Source organism: Melanaphis sacchari, unplaced genomic scaffold, assembly GCF_002803265.2.
Source record: "Melanaphis sacchari strain LSU unplaced genomic scaffold, SCAv2.0 Contig65_pilon_pilon, whole genome shotgun sequence".
NCBI classification, from domain to species: domain Eukaryota; kingdom Metazoa; phylum Arthropoda; class Insecta; order Hemiptera; family Aphididae; genus Melanaphis; species Melanaphis sacchari.
This window is the reverse complement of record NW_020271469.1, coordinates 994,699-1,011,138: the sequence shown is the minus strand read 5'-3', so window position 1 is coordinate 1,011,138 and position 16,440 is coordinate 994,699. Positions and strand designations below refer to the sequence as shown.

General features: G+C 24.3%; 3 protein-coding genes across 6 annotated transcripts; 2 read left to right on the top strand and 1 right to left on the bottom strand.

The window, feature by feature from the left end:
• Positions 1–116: 116 nt before the first annotated feature.
• On the top strand, positions 117–3,602 carry LOC112600610 (mRNA cap guanine-N7 methyltransferase). Of its 3 annotated transcripts, none has more exons than XM_025347887.1 (8): positions 117–473; positions 589–739; positions 800–1,041; positions 1,107–1,288; positions 2,239–2,409; positions 2,468–2,579; positions 3,309–3,438; positions 3,502–3,536. In XM_025347887.1, the coding sequence occupies exons 1-8, from the start codon at positions 441–443 to the stop codon at positions 3,534–3,536; spliced, it is 1,056 nt and encodes a 351-aa protein (XP_025203672.1). In that variant the 5' UTR covers positions 117–440. The 3 variants fall into 3 exon arrangements, with proteins under 3 accessions (XP_025203672.1, XP_025203671.1, XP_025203673.1); XM_025347886.1 differs by having other exon boundaries at positions 118–512; positions 3,502–3,602; XM_025347888.1 differs by having other exon boundaries at positions 121–443.
• LOC112600611 lies at positions 3,599–5,405 on the bottom strand. The gene is made up of 4 exons (XM_025347889.1): positions 5,203–5,405; positions 4,932–4,982; positions 4,486–4,626; positions 3,599–4,399 (listed from the first exon to the last, which is right to left on the bottom strand). The coding sequence occupies exons 1-4, from the start codon at positions 5,298–5,300 to the stop codon at positions 3,694–3,696; spliced, it is 996 nt and encodes a 331-aa protein (XP_025203674.1). The 5' UTR covers positions 5,301–5,405; the 3' UTR covers positions 3,599–3,693.
• Positions 5,406–5,712: 307 nt separating this feature from the next.
• Positions 5,713–16,397, top strand: LOC112600634 (phosphatidylinositol 5-phosphate 4-kinase type-2 alpha). Of its 2 annotated transcripts, XM_025347916.1 has the most exons (9): positions 5,713–6,185; positions 9,605–9,702; positions 9,786–9,896; positions 11,190–11,345; positions 12,266–12,404; positions 12,458–12,588; positions 15,453–15,621; positions 15,685–15,976; positions 16,059–16,397. In XM_025347916.1, the coding sequence occupies exons 1-9, from the start codon at positions 6,057–6,059 to the stop codon at positions 16,244–16,246; spliced, it is 1,413 nt and encodes a 470-aa protein (XP_025203701.1). In that variant the 5' UTR covers positions 5,713–6,056; the 3' UTR covers positions 16,247–16,397. The 2 variants fall into 2 exon arrangements, with proteins under 2 accessions (XP_025203701.1, XP_025203702.1); XM_025347917.1 differs by lacking the exon at positions 11,190–11,345.
• The last annotated feature ends 43 nt before the right edge of the window (positions 16,398–16,440 follow it).

The following is a 16,440-nucleotide window of genomic DNA, read 5'->3' as shown; positions in this document are numbered from 1 at the left end:
ACGCATTTTAGCATGTAAGCAATAGAATATGCAGTATGCACTACCTATGCACTATGCAGTATTACGGTTACCACCTTATCATAAATGATAAATGGTAAAAGTTCGGTTGCAAGGTAACTTCACAAACATTACTATATTCATCAGTAGTCTGTAATCTGTACTTCAATACCACTGTAGTATTATTGTTCTGTAGTTGGTAGTTAGATAACACTAAACAGTACAATTGATTACCTAGTGTCTTGCCAAGTGATTAGGTATAAAATATTTAAATTTTAAATCAACCAATACTATTATAATATATATATTCAATGTTAATATTTTAAATTACAATCTACAATATTTTGTTAATTTGAATATTTAGTATTAAAGACCAATTCAGATTTTTTTGATCAATAGTAGGTGACAAGAAACAACTCAATCTTTTATTGGAAATTTTTGAAATGGTAAACCTACTTGTCCAACAATTATTACATGTAACAATTGATTTATTTGTTGATTACCATTTTATAACGGTTGTAATTTCTTGTACTACTTTTGTACTAACATTTGGTTCCTGTGTCCAATATTATATATGTTATTATCTTATAGAACATGTCAGAAGTGACAAAAATTGAAGAACCATTGTCTGCAACCATTGCTCGTCACTACGATAACGGAGAAAATAATTTATCAGCAAGAAATGCATCTCGTATCTTGTATTTACGCAATTTTAACAATTGGGTTAAATCAACTCTTATCCGTGAGAAAAATGCTTTTTTTTTCATCCATTATGCTTATTAATATTGTTATTATTGTTTAGAGAAAGCTGTAACAATGCTTAGAGACAGTAGAATTCATGATGGAAAATTGCATGTATTAGATTTAGCTTGTGGTAAAGGTGGTGATTTAAATAAATGGAGAAATGCAAGTTATATGGAACATCTTGTGGCTGTGGATATATCTCCTGGATCAATATCAAATTGTCATACCAGATATGAAGAGATGAAAAAAAGAAATAAATACTTATTTGATGCTCAATTTATTGTTGCTGACTGCACTAGAGTAATTCATATTTTATATTCATTAAACACCAATTTTTAATTTATTTTTAAATGAAATACTTTTAGGTAAATATAAATACATTATTTAAAGATTCATCTATGAAGTTACATTTGGTTAGTTGTCAATTTGCATTTCACTACTGTTTTGAAAGTATACAACAAGCTGAATGCATGCTAAAAAATGTGACAGAAAATTTGGTGAGCGGTGGAATTTTTATAGGTACTATACCTAATGCAAGAGAAATTGTGTAAGTAATATTAGTTTAATATAATTAATTTTTATTTTACTTATGGATCAAACCCATTTCAACAAGATGATAGTATATCAATGTATATTGTATGTATGTACAGATTAAAATAATATAAAAAATAGGCAGATTAATATGGAAAAGGAAAATAGAGTTAGTATATTTATAACATATATGTGATAAATAATTGGAAAGTTCAGAAAATAATTTAAAAAATGAAAAAGGTAAGATGAATATTTACAGAAGTATTAGTACTGTAGGAAAGAATATTGAAAGAGACACGAGATAGTAATTCAGAACAATACATTTTATGTCCGGTCCACGCAAGATTAATTAATTTAATTAGCTCAGTTAAGTGCCTAAATTGTTATTTTAGAGATTCTACTAAAATATTTCAGTTTACATAAAAAATCACCTTGGATACTATTAGGATCCAAGGTTCAAAGATCCATTGATTAATAGAATTAATGTCGAAGAAAGGTTGATTATTCTGACAAGAAGTATTAGCATCATTAGGAAGGGCTTGCAATATAAAAAGGATTGGATTCTAACTTAGTATATCATTCAGTGATTTGTTGTTGGGTAAAAAGGAGAATAATTTTTTACTAACCAAAGTCCTAAATGAATGAGAATTACATAATAAGTATGGGTCACAAAGATAAAAATTGATATTCATATAGTAACTGAGTGGGTTGAATATTGTGCATGAACGCAAGCTATAGAAAGGACTTGATTCTTGAATTTACAAGTAAACTAGGATGAAAAAATAGTCTGGTAATTAGATATTTTAGGAACAAAAGATTTAGATTGAGTAGAGAAGAGCTTCTTAAATAGAAGTCATGGCACTGTCAGTTTACATCACATAACATGCTTAGACGTATAATCAATTTATTTATCAAAATTATGTATATTAATAATTATTTTAATTTAATTTATATTGATTAATTTAGGAGACGCCAAAAAGAATGTGGTAAAAAACAATTTGGTAACAATATCTATAATATTGAGTTTATGTGCGATATTGACAAACCATTTCCAATATTTGGTGCAAAATATAATTTTCATTTAGAAGGAGTTGTCGACTGCCCAGAGTTCCTAGTTTACTTTCCTGTTTTAGAAAAGTCAGTTAATTTTATAATTTTTTAATTATTTTATTTATTTTAATAATATGTTAAATAGGTTAGCAAAAAGTTATGGATTAGAACTAAAAATGAAAATGACGTTTGCGGAATACTTTAAAGAACAATCAAGTTTAGATATAAATTTCTTAAGTCGTTTAACAGCTTTAGAGGTATTTTATTGTAAAATTAATATTAATATTTTATAACTAATGATATAGAATTTTTCATGATACATCATTAGTCATTAAATTATAACTCCTTTGTGATTACAAATTGAACACAAGCTGATATTAGTATTTGAAGCTATTTTATTTATATTCATTATTTATTTCTTATCATCCTTTATAAAAGACAAATCTTATGATTTAAATAGTAATATCATTATTCATTACATTAAAATCTATTTTCAAACTAAAATGTTAAAAACATTGAAGTGTAGATTTTTAAAACACTAAGATATTACTATTTAGGACTTAGGTCTACAATTATTGTTTTATACATAGGTGGCTGAGCTGTTGTATTAAATACAATTGTTTAATTTTTAGTAATTTTAAAAAGTATTGGTTTTTTTCTAGTACTTGAATTCAACATTAACTTTTTCATATTTTTCCATTTTTGTTCATACTTAAAAAAAAAAAAAAATCAATGTTCTTATTATGATACACAGTATTTGTTAAACATTTTTACCAATATTAATTTACAAAGATATACAGTCATTTTTAATTTTGTTTTAAAATAACTATAAAATGTTTGTTTTTAATTATTTAATCATTTTCTGAAAACAATAACTTGGATTTTGAATTATAACAGTTAATTTCTTTTGTATTTTATATATAATTATATAATATAAACAAACCTTTTATTTGTTTTTTTTTTTTTAATGAAAATTTTGTACTTAGTTCTATCCTCCACGGAAAGAAACTGAACTTATGGGAATGGAAGATGATTATGACAAAGCCAAACAGTTTCTAAAGGAAAATAAACAAGACAGTGTCGGAACACTATCAACATCTGAATGGGAAGTTGCAAGTAAGATTTTTTGGCTATTAAAATGCTAACAAATTATTTTTTCTGAACAATTCTTTTTTTCAGCTCTGTATATGGTGTTTATGTTCCAGAAAATATAGCCAAGTTAATTGACGTTTTAATTTAAATGGAATATAAACGAATTTAAATAAAATAATTTATTTAACTTTGTGCAATTTATTAATGTATATTTTTTTTATATAAAATGACAAAATTGACAGTAGTTATGTGAAATTGTATTCTTTGTATGTGAATGTGTTAATTATTTCCTTTTGCTTTTGGCTTTCTGTTGGGATTGGGTTTCATTTTTTTCATTTTTAATCCATAATATCTCAATAAAGGCTCTTTATAGGTTTTTGTTTTACGTTCCACAGATTCTCCTATATCCTCAATATTTGTAGGTTTTGTGTCTATACTAAATAAATTATTAGATGTTGGTATTTCAAATAATTCTTCATGTTCAAAAGGTTGTTGGTTTCCAACTGCCATTTTTTCAATTGGTATAAATGATAAGTCATTTAATGCATGAACATTTGATGTTTCTCCTAGTACAAAAGCCCTACCTTCTTGGGGCTTCTTAAGTAAATAATTTTCGATATTAACATTTAATCTTGCTGGATTTTCTTTTGATTTCAATTCCCTCATACCAATTTGTTTAATACTTGGATTTTTAAATTTATTAGATAACTGAATAATAGTTTGATAGAGATTATACAAAGGACTTTCAGGTCTGCTTAATATATCATTCTTCATTCCTATCACTGCAGAAGAAAAACCAATTAGACGTTTTGTAATTGAACGCATATCTGGAAGAATTAGAACTGGTATTCTCTTTGTAGAAGTCATAATAAGTAAATGTTTAGCAATCATACAGTTTGCCACATCTTCTGCTATCAAACAACAAGTTATTTGATCTTTTTCAACACATCTACTAACTTCATTAATACCCATTTTCAAAACTGATCTGCAAATACATATTTATAAATACTTTGTATTTACTATTAGGTTTATAAAAAAACCATTATGGTTAAAAATTAGTGATAGCCTTACCTTTGTGCTTTTAATTCAGGACTTATATGTTGTTTATGTGAAATGGAAAAATTTTTAATTTGGCATTTTCGTACATCCAAAGGTAATTTCTTTAAAGTGAACCAATTTACTTTTAACTTACCATTTTCTTTAGATATACTTCTGAAAAAATTAAAAATATAAATAAACTATTAAAGTAAAGTTGATAAACATTAAATGGGTCATATTATAAGGTTTAATACAATTATTGATTTATCAGTAAATTAAACAATATAACTTAAAAAATATGTGCATACTACACAATAACTAATTAATTACTTGGTAAAAGCATTTAAAAATTAATTTTATTAGGTAGGAAATTTTTAAGTTAAATTTGTATGTTTCTTAGTAAAAATGTGTTATATTGATAAACTTTAAAACTAAACATATTTAGTTAATAACAAAGAGTATGAAGGTTTGATACTTACTTTTGCATTTCGTCAACTAGTAATTGTGATTTTTCTAAATCTAAAATTGGCCTATAGAAAAAAAATTTTTTTATTAAATACTAGTTTTTATATGATCTAAACAATTTTAAATCCATGGATAGTTGTAATTTACATATAAATGATTGGTAAATAAAATACCCATTGTGAAATAGATTGTATGAAGAACTCTATTTATTAGTAGAAAAATGTGTATCTATTTGTGTTATTTAGGCTGTTTTCATGCTTTTATATAAATATTAGCAAATATTACCAAAATTTTTCATAAGGATCTGTAACAACACATCTAGGCCTTAGATTTTTTTTCATTATTCCCTTATGTTTCATATTCAGCTCTCTTAATGTCGTCATATTCTAAAATACTGTATATCAAACATCAATTTAAGTTCAAAATTAAAGAAAATTATTAAAGTTTATGCCCGTTTTAAGTTTAAACGTACTTAAAAAAAGTCAAAATACAAAAAACGTAAAATTACAAAGTACTAAAAGCACATAAAAACATTTTACAATTTTACTTATAACTTATAAGTTAAAACAAATTTTGAGTCGAAGCCCGAAGAATTGACGTAATCACTAGGGTCTCATTACAAAATATATAATTTATAAATGATAATATGCTAAACTCGCGGTCAATTATAATCACATACCGCTACCGGTTTTAGATATGAGATAAGCTGTATCACTATTTTCATGAAGGAAAGGGAATTTGATGTTTATTGATCCACGATTTCATTATGATAATTAATTGATAATATAATGAGTATCGCCTATCGGCCGTCGTGTAGAACTGTAATTTAGCTGTTTAGTGTTTATAAAAAAAAAGTAGTGCTTAAATTATTATTGTTGAGTGTTGACATATTTCTATCGCACAACGTATTAATTAACAGATCATTTGAAACACCAAATTATCATCAAATTCAAATGACAGTCTACTAATGCGGACCTTTAAGATTTATCTGCAATACAATCGTGACGTTGAGATGTCTACTAGTTAGTACGAGCAAATTGGGATCATTCACACTTTGTCTCGATTTCTAGTACTCGACATTCAACGTTTATAATTCAAGCCCCATTATTGTTCATCTATCGTGATAATTCGGAATAACTATGAGCGTGGTACAAGGTGGACTCAGCAAACTGAAAAAAAAACACATTGGTGTGAAGAGACAGAAGGTTAAGTTGTTCCGTGCCAATGAGCCACTGCTGTCAGTTCTCATGTGGGGTGTGAATCATACTGTATGTATACATTTTAGTTGATTATAATAATATCCTATTTATCATAATATTAATATTATTGAGTAACTATCCAATTTTTTTTGACAATTTTATATTTATTTTTTTATTTATATATATTTCTGTATTTTACTTAAATATTGAGGTTCTTGAAAAATTTAGTTATATACTATTCTACTCTATTCTTTATCAAGTTTTCAAAAATAAAACTATACATAAATTGTTTAATATATAGCTTAATCAAAGAATAATTTTAATAAGAGAAAGGAGGAAGCTATTATAAATATCTTCAAGGATTTTCAATAAAAAAAAAAAAAATGAAAGTAAAAATTTCAGTTTATTCATATCATAAACATTTAAAAACAATTTAATTGTATTTATTATTTATGAATACAAAATAGAAATGTAACATTTAATTTTTAGTTACTTATTATTAGTTAACTTAATTTGTCTACATGTTAAATTGTATTAATATTACTTATCATTTTTAATAGTATGTTAAATTGATTATTTAATTATATTTCTTAGCAAAATTACAAAAAAAAAATAATAAAGATATTAATAATTATATCTTTTATTATATAGTATTTTCCCTTCAACTATTATTTTAATGTAGATTGTTTATTTTAAATTAAAAAAAGAAATTTCTATTCCTTAATAAGTGTAATTAGATTATTAATTAGAAAAATAAAATTATAATAAAATCTTGATATACTTATCATTTTGAGTTGACATAACTATTTTAAAATAATTATGTATTACTAGGTACTCGTATTTTTTATGAGATGCTTAAAAAATATTATGTATCTATTTTATTTTTTGCTTTTACATTTAAAAGTATGTTATTTGACCACAGCTACAAGGATTAAGTGGAAATTAAAAAAGTTAAACTTTTATGGCCCATCAAAAATAAAAGTAAAATAAACTGTTAAATTTTTTGATATAAAATATTAAAATTTATGTGGTTTAGTTAATTCTTTTTAGATTATTTTGCCTTAGCTAGATTTATATATTTCATGTTAAATATAGTCTATAGACATTAGGCTAAGAATACAGTTCATTCTGGACTTTTCTTTAAAGAGTGGTTTGTGTTGTCACCTAAAAGATTATTACTTCATTTTTTTTAGATTTTAATATTTAATGGATGGCATAAGATATACCTATCTCATTACTATATTTAGAATATTGAAATTGCTTATCAGTTATGGGTATTGACCAATGAGTAATATATCTGAAAACAAAAGGTTTATGACTAATGACAAAGTAATTAAACATAAATATAAATGAATTTTGAATAATAGCCAAATAAGCAAAGTTAATCTTCTAAAACTATATCATTTGACTTAATGATCTAATCAAAAAAATATTTAATTTATAAACATTTGATGTAAATGATAAAATTTAAATCTATCTATACTTTTAGATTATGAATGAGTCAATGAATGTAATGATTTTATAATGGCATGTAGTTTTTTTTCTAACTACAGACGCATTTTAAATTAGAAAAATATTTTTATTTTAACTTCAACATCTTTCTTCATAAGAAATCTGTAATTTTTAGTTAGGTTTTTATTTAAAATTTTTAAGGGATAAAAGCAAGAAATTTCTGTACTTTTTTATTAATAAAGAGAAAAATAAAAATGATAGTAAAACAGGAATTTATATATAAAACCAGTTTACAACAAAATAAATTTTCTTAGTTTGTTGTAATTAAAAAAAAAATTACTGTAGATACATGCAATTTTATATCAAATATTATATATACCAAATGTTTTTTTTAAATTTTCCATTTATAATATTATTTTATTAATTTATTTAGATCTTTGATTTATAAGTCTACTCATAAGCAAGCGACATTTTTGATTTTTTTAGTTTTTTTCCCATAATGGTCTATGAAATATTTTTTAATTTATTGAAAATTTGAACATTTAATACGGCATAAGTTTACTCCTCCTAAGTTGTGATTATTCTTTTTCATACCTGAAAGTTTGTGGAAGGTTAAAACTTCAAATAATATAAAATGTACATTCATGGTATATCACTATCATTGCTGTCTTCATTTTAGCATAACTATGGTGGTGTTTAAAAAACAATGAAGATAACCCAATTGAATGTTTTTAAGATATGTTAAATTAGATTATATTATTTAATGTAAATAATAAAAATAATAGTGTTATTAATTGTTTATATATATTGGTATATGTTGTAATACATATTTTACTTATATAATGTAAATTTTGAATTAGATTTTGACATATATTATTGTTATAATTGTGTATTATTAAATATACTATAATTCTATGTCTATGTATTTATTTAAGTATAAAAAGTATTTGGTAGACAACAAGTGCGCAGTAAATTGCATATGACATGTAGAAATGTGTAGTAGACCGCATACAACAAGAATATTGAAGATTAATATATTTTGTAAAGTATAATAATACATAAAAAATTTAAAAATGTGTAGTAAATAATAAATATAACCTTAGAATAGAGAAGTATATAATATAAATTGTATTTTTTCACAGTCAAACATTTAATGTAATCAGAATTTTCATTACAAGCAATAATTGTTAATTAAAAACAAATATATTTCATAATTAAAAAATTTCTTCAGTGTTATTGGACTGATATATTTTTTTAACCTCTGTTTTATATGACATAAGTTTTAGAATTATAGTAGCTTGAGCATGAAAAAATTAAGGCTAATTAATTAATTCAGCATATTTACTATAATTTATAACTCGTATGTTCTCATTAGTTTTAGTTAACACTAATAGTCTTTTTACTATATTTATTATTGTTATTGCAACTAAAATTAAATATCTTATAAGTGGTAACATTGATTTTATAAACCATGTAATTAATGGCAGTTATTAATAATAATTTGATTTTATTTATTTTTTGGTTTAAGTGTTTTAATTAGCATATACTTAAATGTTTAATAACTATAGTTTTAGTATAAATAGTAATTAAAAATGAATTAAAAAACATAATTTAATATTATCATTTTATAGAAGTATTGATGCATGTTATGTAATATTAATGTATTATAAACAATTATATTACATAAATTTAAAGTGACATAAATAAAAACATAAAAATTAATCTTACTACCTATATATTTAGTATGTACATTTTATAATTTATCAAAATCTATAAATAAATACAATTTACTATTTGAAAAAATAAATAAATATTCCATAACTTAGTACCTATCTTATTTTTGTATGTACTTTATAACATGTCTATATCCCATTATAAATCGTTCTTGTATGTAATTATAAATAAAATATTTACTTTATTTACTCATGTATTATTAATATTATTTTTTTCATACTTGATTTAATTATTTTAAATTACTCTTAAATTAATATTAATTTACTACTGTTCAAATTTAATAATTTATTTAAATTTTGTAGATAAATGAATTGAGCCATGTAACAATACCAGTGATGCTACTCCCTGATGATTTTCGAGCGTATTCAAAAGTCAAAGTTGACAATCATTTATTTAACAAGTTAGTATTTATTAATAATTTTTATACATTAATATATTTATGTTTAATCTAATGATATAAATCATGTTTAAATTTATTTAAAGGGAGAATATGCCTAGCCATTTTAAAATCAAAGAATACTGTCCATTGGTGTTCCGTAATCTGAGAGAACGTTTTGGTATTGATGATCTGGATTACAAAGAGTCAATGACAAGGTAGATAATTGTTTATACTTAGTACTTTTAAATGTTTTTATTTATTCATTAAGGTAATTATTATTATTTACTAAATATAGGTATATGATTTATTTAATTCTTATAAATAATGGTTTGTTTTTTATGCTAGCATCAAAAGTATATAATACCCAAACGATTATGAGGTTACAGAAAATGTTGTTGGTTTATTCATAATTTATCCTCAGTGTAGTTTATACTTTTCAATAATAGTGTATATATTTAAAATCAATCTTGAACGTAATTGTTATGCATATGTATTTGAATAGTAGCCGACTTTGCAGACGACAAAGCGCTACTTGCATGCCACTTTGACCCAGACATAGCTGTCTCCTTTATGCAAACTCACCTTGACTTACTAGCCTCATGATACACAGAATGGGGCCCAAAATTAAACCAAACAAAATCACTCCACTTTACCTTTACTACACTATGCCTCAGAAATTGTCCACAACTACTTCTCAATAATCAACCTCTACCCTACTCTCAAAATATAAAATATCTTGGACTAACCCTAGACCACTGGCTCACATGGGCCCCTCATATACACTCCAAACGTCTAACGCTCAACGATCAAAAGCCGCCAACTAAGACACCTGCTGACCTCTAAACATATTCATCTGAATAACAAACTTCTTATTTACAAAATGCTACTTAAACCAATATGGGTCTATGGTATACAGCTCTGGGGATCAGCAAAACCTACTAACATCAATAAAATACAAACCTATCAATCCAAAACTCTTAAGACAAATCACTAAAGCACCATATTACATCTCCAATCACATACTCCATCATGACCTCTCCATATCCCTTTTTGTAGACGTGGCTAAAACACACTATAAAAGATTCCACAACTGTTTTCTAAATCATAGAAATCCACTCAAACACGAAATCTCTTCCTTGACTATCCCTGAAAATTTCTCCAAACAGTTAAAGCGCAAATGGTGTAGAAACCTACTGACTAGCTAAATTTTAATACTCTTGTAGTACTTCTACGGGGAGGTCTCTATGCTCTGTTATATTTACCTTGTTATTTATTTATTTTTTTTACTATATTCTCTTCCTCAATTGTTCTTATTGTTCTTTTTGAAACAGATTGAATAAAACATTTAATAAAACAAAAAAAAAAAAAATATGTATTTGAATATATTAGTTCATAAATATAAAGTATTTAGTATTTAAAATTAATTTTTCCATTTCTGTGAAATTTCATTTTTTATTTTCACTCTTACAAGTTTTCCTATAATGACATTTTTTTGGCATAAAAATAAGGTTCTCTGAGCAAAGCAGCTACTGTTGTCGCAAAAGTCAAAGCAAATCTATTATGATGTACAATCGAAGATCCTTGACTACTCCTAATTTACATACGGAAACAGCTAACTATAAGCCTAAGAAATTGAAAGTTAATTATACTGAAATAAAAAGAAGGTATACGAATGAGGACTAACAATGTGTGTTTTTTTTATATATTAGGTAGTTAAAAATATTTAATTTGAGCTCTTCCTGAAATTTATTTGAATACCACCTATATTTCTACTTAATGATATCAGTAAAAGATATATGGTTGAATAATAATTGTACTATGTTAAAGAATTATATTTTATATTTTTACTAATTACAGTAAAATTATATTAAATTGTATTTCATTGAAATTCAGGAAAACTCTTTGAAAGTAGTTAACATTTTCAATAGTTTTATTTTGTATGATAAAATAATCATCTTTATATTTTGATCTACTATATCAGTATAATATATTACTCACAACTCACCAGGCATAGTATTTATTTGTGTTATTGTGTTTACTTTGATTAATAAGTAAATAATTACTAATCTTTTTAGTTAAATATTTTAATATATACCTAACCTAATTTAATATATTAATTACCTTTTTCTGTTTATTTAACAATGAAATTTATTTAATTTAAGATCTAATCCAGGTGCGTCAGTTGTTTAGAGAAAATTTGCACTTATTTTTTTGTAAAACAACTTTTTTAGCCCAATAAAAATAAATGAAGGTGGCATTTTTAAAGTGTCGTGAATCTGATATAAAGTTATTATTATCATTTTTTTTTACATTTTAAATAATTTTTTACTGCAGGCCAACAATTGACTATTGGCTATAAGACATTTGATAATGGTAATTTATTGTAAAGAATAAATTATAATAAACAGCATTCTTAGTTTTTAAACAATCAACTTTAACAATATTGAGTTTATTTTGACCTGGTAATGATTGAAAAATGACCTGCAAAAATTTGGCACCAACAACTAAAAACTGATATAACACACCTGGATTAATCTATATATTCAAATTTATAAGTTGTTTTGTATTTCTTTTTTGTTTTTAGATCACAACCAGTTTCAGCAGATACCACGGGCAAAAGTAACGCAGGTTTTTACTATTCATATGACAAATTATTCATCATTAAAACATTAACAAGTGAAGAAGTTGAAAGAATGCACTCATTTTTAAAACACTATCATCCTGTAAGTAATTAATGCATAAATTATATTATGATTAATTTAAACTTTGTTTTTAGTATATAGTTGAGAGACATGGAAAAACTCTTCTTCCTCAATATTTGGGAATGTATCGCTTAACTGTTGATGGCGATGAACATTATGTTGTAGCCATGAGAAATGTATTTAGCAATCATTTGGCCACACATAGGTATAACTTATTTTATTTGAATACCATCTTTAAATAAGTAAAATAATTAATATTTATTTATTCTTGCATTTACTATTTGATTCATCATACATATAAATAAAATTTCTATTAATTTATTTATTTAGCTGTTATCAAATTTTAGTAGATTAATTTTTTATTAAAGAATGGTAAATTAAACCATTTGCTCCTTATAAGCGTGCTACTTATTAGTATAGAATAATAATTAATTTAATAAGACTAAATTTAAACATTTTAATTATATTTTGAGTTGTTTGTGCTTAAAAAGTTGACATTAAAATGTAAACAATGTTCAAATATGACGGTTTTTTTTTTTTTATCAAATAATACTCATTATTTCAAAATCTATGAATGATTTTCTAAATATTTTTTTATATGAGCTCCTGTCAAAATTTTTCAAAATAATATTTTTAAATATTATTATTGTTATGCATTCTTAAGTTTTTTACTTTTTGAAAACTTACATACAATTTTGTATCATAAAGCATAATATCTTTCTAAGTATATCAATTTGTAAAAATTGAAATCTGGACAAGTTATGAATTATAATTTGTTAGTATTTAAAGTTTAGGTGATGTTTTCAAAATTTTAATTTGTGCGGATTAGTTATTTACCTTAGTCAATCTTAAATAAAGTATAAATTATTTTATAAATTTCGATATTCTAATGAGTTATGCTATCTTTTAGTTATTATCATACAATTAAAAATACTTCAAAAAATAACTAATTTGTATGTAGTAATTAATAAACTTTATTATAGAGTAAAAATAAAATATTTCTTTAATTTTTTTATTATTAAAATGTTTTCAAAAATATTGTTAGTTAAACAAAAAAAAATTATCCTGTACACGTTTAAAAGGTTAATAGATTTTGAAAATTATGAGTTGTTCAATATAAGAATCACTTAGTATTAAATCAAAATAGTTTTGTTCTTTTCTGGAATTAAAACAGCTATAGCTGACATTTTAAAAGGATTGTAACTTAAATGTTAATATTTGGCATAATACCAAATAACAGGATGGAAATATGACCCTTTGATATTTATTATTTACTATTTAGTACTTTAGAGGCAATTCATAAAACCTTTAAATGTAACTTAATCATCAAATACACAACAATAATATTATTAATTGGCAATCTCCTAGTATGCCATGTACTTAAATTTAAAAAAGAACAATGTTTTTTAACAAGTTGATTTTCAGTAAAAAAAAAAAAAAAAAATGGAATTTATTTTATTTTAATTACTTAATAATTATAAAAATATGAAATAATTTAATCATACTAATGATCCCATAAAGATTCTATCATTTCTATTTGTAGTAGAACGCATATGGGGAGATAGCCTATTAATTAGTTGCATTTTTTTTAAATTTGATAACATTGGTATATCTTAAGTATTATTTTAAGTTCTAGAATTATATAATTTAGATATTACATATTATACCTAGTTTTTAATTGTGTACTTTCTAATCAGAAAGGCTAGAATATTAAATTCTTCTAAATCTTTTAGTGTACATGTTTTTATCTTATTTTTCATGAGTTCCAATGATGAGAAGAATGTTTATAAGCTGTAAAAATATTGGTTATAATTTGTAATAACTAGGGCTCGGATGTTTGTGTACTTAAAACTACTGTAATATGCATGCATTTATGCACTAAAAAATTACGAAATATGCAATCAAAATATGTGCTAAAAATTATAAAATATGCATTTTTAACCAATAAAAATGCCAAAATATGCACAAAAAATTTGATTATTTATTTTAATATAATTTTAAATATATTTTTTAAATTTACCTAACGTTTTGTTTACTTTAATTTACATTATTATTTATAAATTAGATATTACCATTATTAGCCTTATACTGTGCTACTAAGGTTTTTTTAATTTGTTAAAATTTATAACTGCATCTATTATTGCTAAGTAAATTTTTGTAATGTAAAAAGCTTCGTTCTTCATCAATTGATGTTATCTTAGACTAGTGGTTGGCAATAGGTGGCCCGTAGGCCAAATCTGGCCCCCAAAGGAAAAATAATTAATCACAAAAAATATTTTTTTTTTAATAATGCTGGTTTTCCACATATAATATATATTTTATCTATTTTGTGATGTATTTAGAGATTATGATGGTGTTTATCATTTATTGCTATTTACAATCATAGTTGAGATAACACAACAATTATTAACTAATATTTAAGTTTTTAGTTTATACTGGCCCTCAAAATTTTTTTTTTTGATTTTCTAGATTTCCATAGAATTTAATTGCCGACCCCTGTCTTAGACCTTGTCCAATAAAGTACTGTAATTCCGAACAAAACGTTAAGTCGATAATAAATATTTATATTTTATGTCAATACTTGGTAAATTTTAGATTATAGTTACCACCTATAAAATTTATACATACAAATTGTGAAATTAATTGTATAGTTCGTTAATAAAATTATTTATTTTTTTTTTTTTAAATGTACTGACTTTTTTATTTTTAAAATTTTAAAATATGCAATTATAATACAAAATCATAAAATATACAAAATAAAAATAGTATTATTTGATTCAGTATAACATGAATTAAATTTGTATCCAAGTTAGCATTAAATTGGATAAATATAAAAAATTATGCAATTTCATAATCATCCGAGCCCTAGTAATAACCAATTATATTCATTTATCATGATATGTAATTTTTAGAAATAATTACTTTCTTTATTAGTTTTAATCAAATAATCTTTTGACTTAGTCATTCATTGATAATTACATTTTTTTTTTTCTATAGTAAATATTAATAATAATACATTATTATTCTGCTTTTGCATCATTTCTTATTTATTTATTTTTTTATTTTTAGAAAATTTGATCTCAAAGGTTCCACAGTAGATAGAGAAGCTTCAGATAAGGAGAAGGAAAAAGACTTACCAACATTTAAAGACAATGATTTTGTCAAAGAACGTACAAAAATATATATTGGAGATGAAGCAAAAGATAAGTTGTTAGAAACGTTAGGAGCAGATGTTGACGTGAGTGTGAAATTAATATTTTAAATTTCCATTTTCGTAAAATATATGAATTTTGCATTCTAGTTTTTGACGGGTTTACATTTGATGGACTATAGCCTGTTATTAGGCATACACGATTGCACTCGTGCAGAGCGTGAAAGGGAAGAGGCAATTGCTAGTGGAACTGGAGATGTTAACGCAGAAGAAGAAGATGAAGATGCTGAAGACAGTGAGGGTGCTGGAAATACAGTGACTTGGGCTAATACTCCTCCAGATTCACCACATAGTTTATTAGCTCGTGATACAAGCCTCTGCCAGTATGATGCAGCAGCTATAATACCTGAACTCGATATATATGCCATACCTAGCAGTGAAGGTAATTTTATAAGTGATAATTTTTTTGTTAGTGTAACTGTTTCCTATTGTAAATATAATCATTATTTAATTTAATAAAATAGGTGCACCAGTTCGAGAAATTTATTTCATCGCATTGATTGATGTACTTACACATTATGGTGTTAAAAAGCAGGCAGCCAAAGCAGCTAAAACATTGAAGCACGGATCAAATGTGGATGGCATATCAACATGCGATCCAGAACAATATGGAAAACGTTTTATTGAGTTTTTATCAAAAGCCATTGAATAAATTATAATTTAAAATTCTTCCATTTTGAAAACAAACAATATATAGTGTGCTATGTATTATTATTTAACGCTAGTTTTGTATACAGCAACGCTTGCTTTATACACTATATATTACTACTGGTTTGAAATGAACGTACTTTATTTTTTACATATTTTTTAGAGTTTAATTAATTGCTATACCTAATTTTGTTTTTA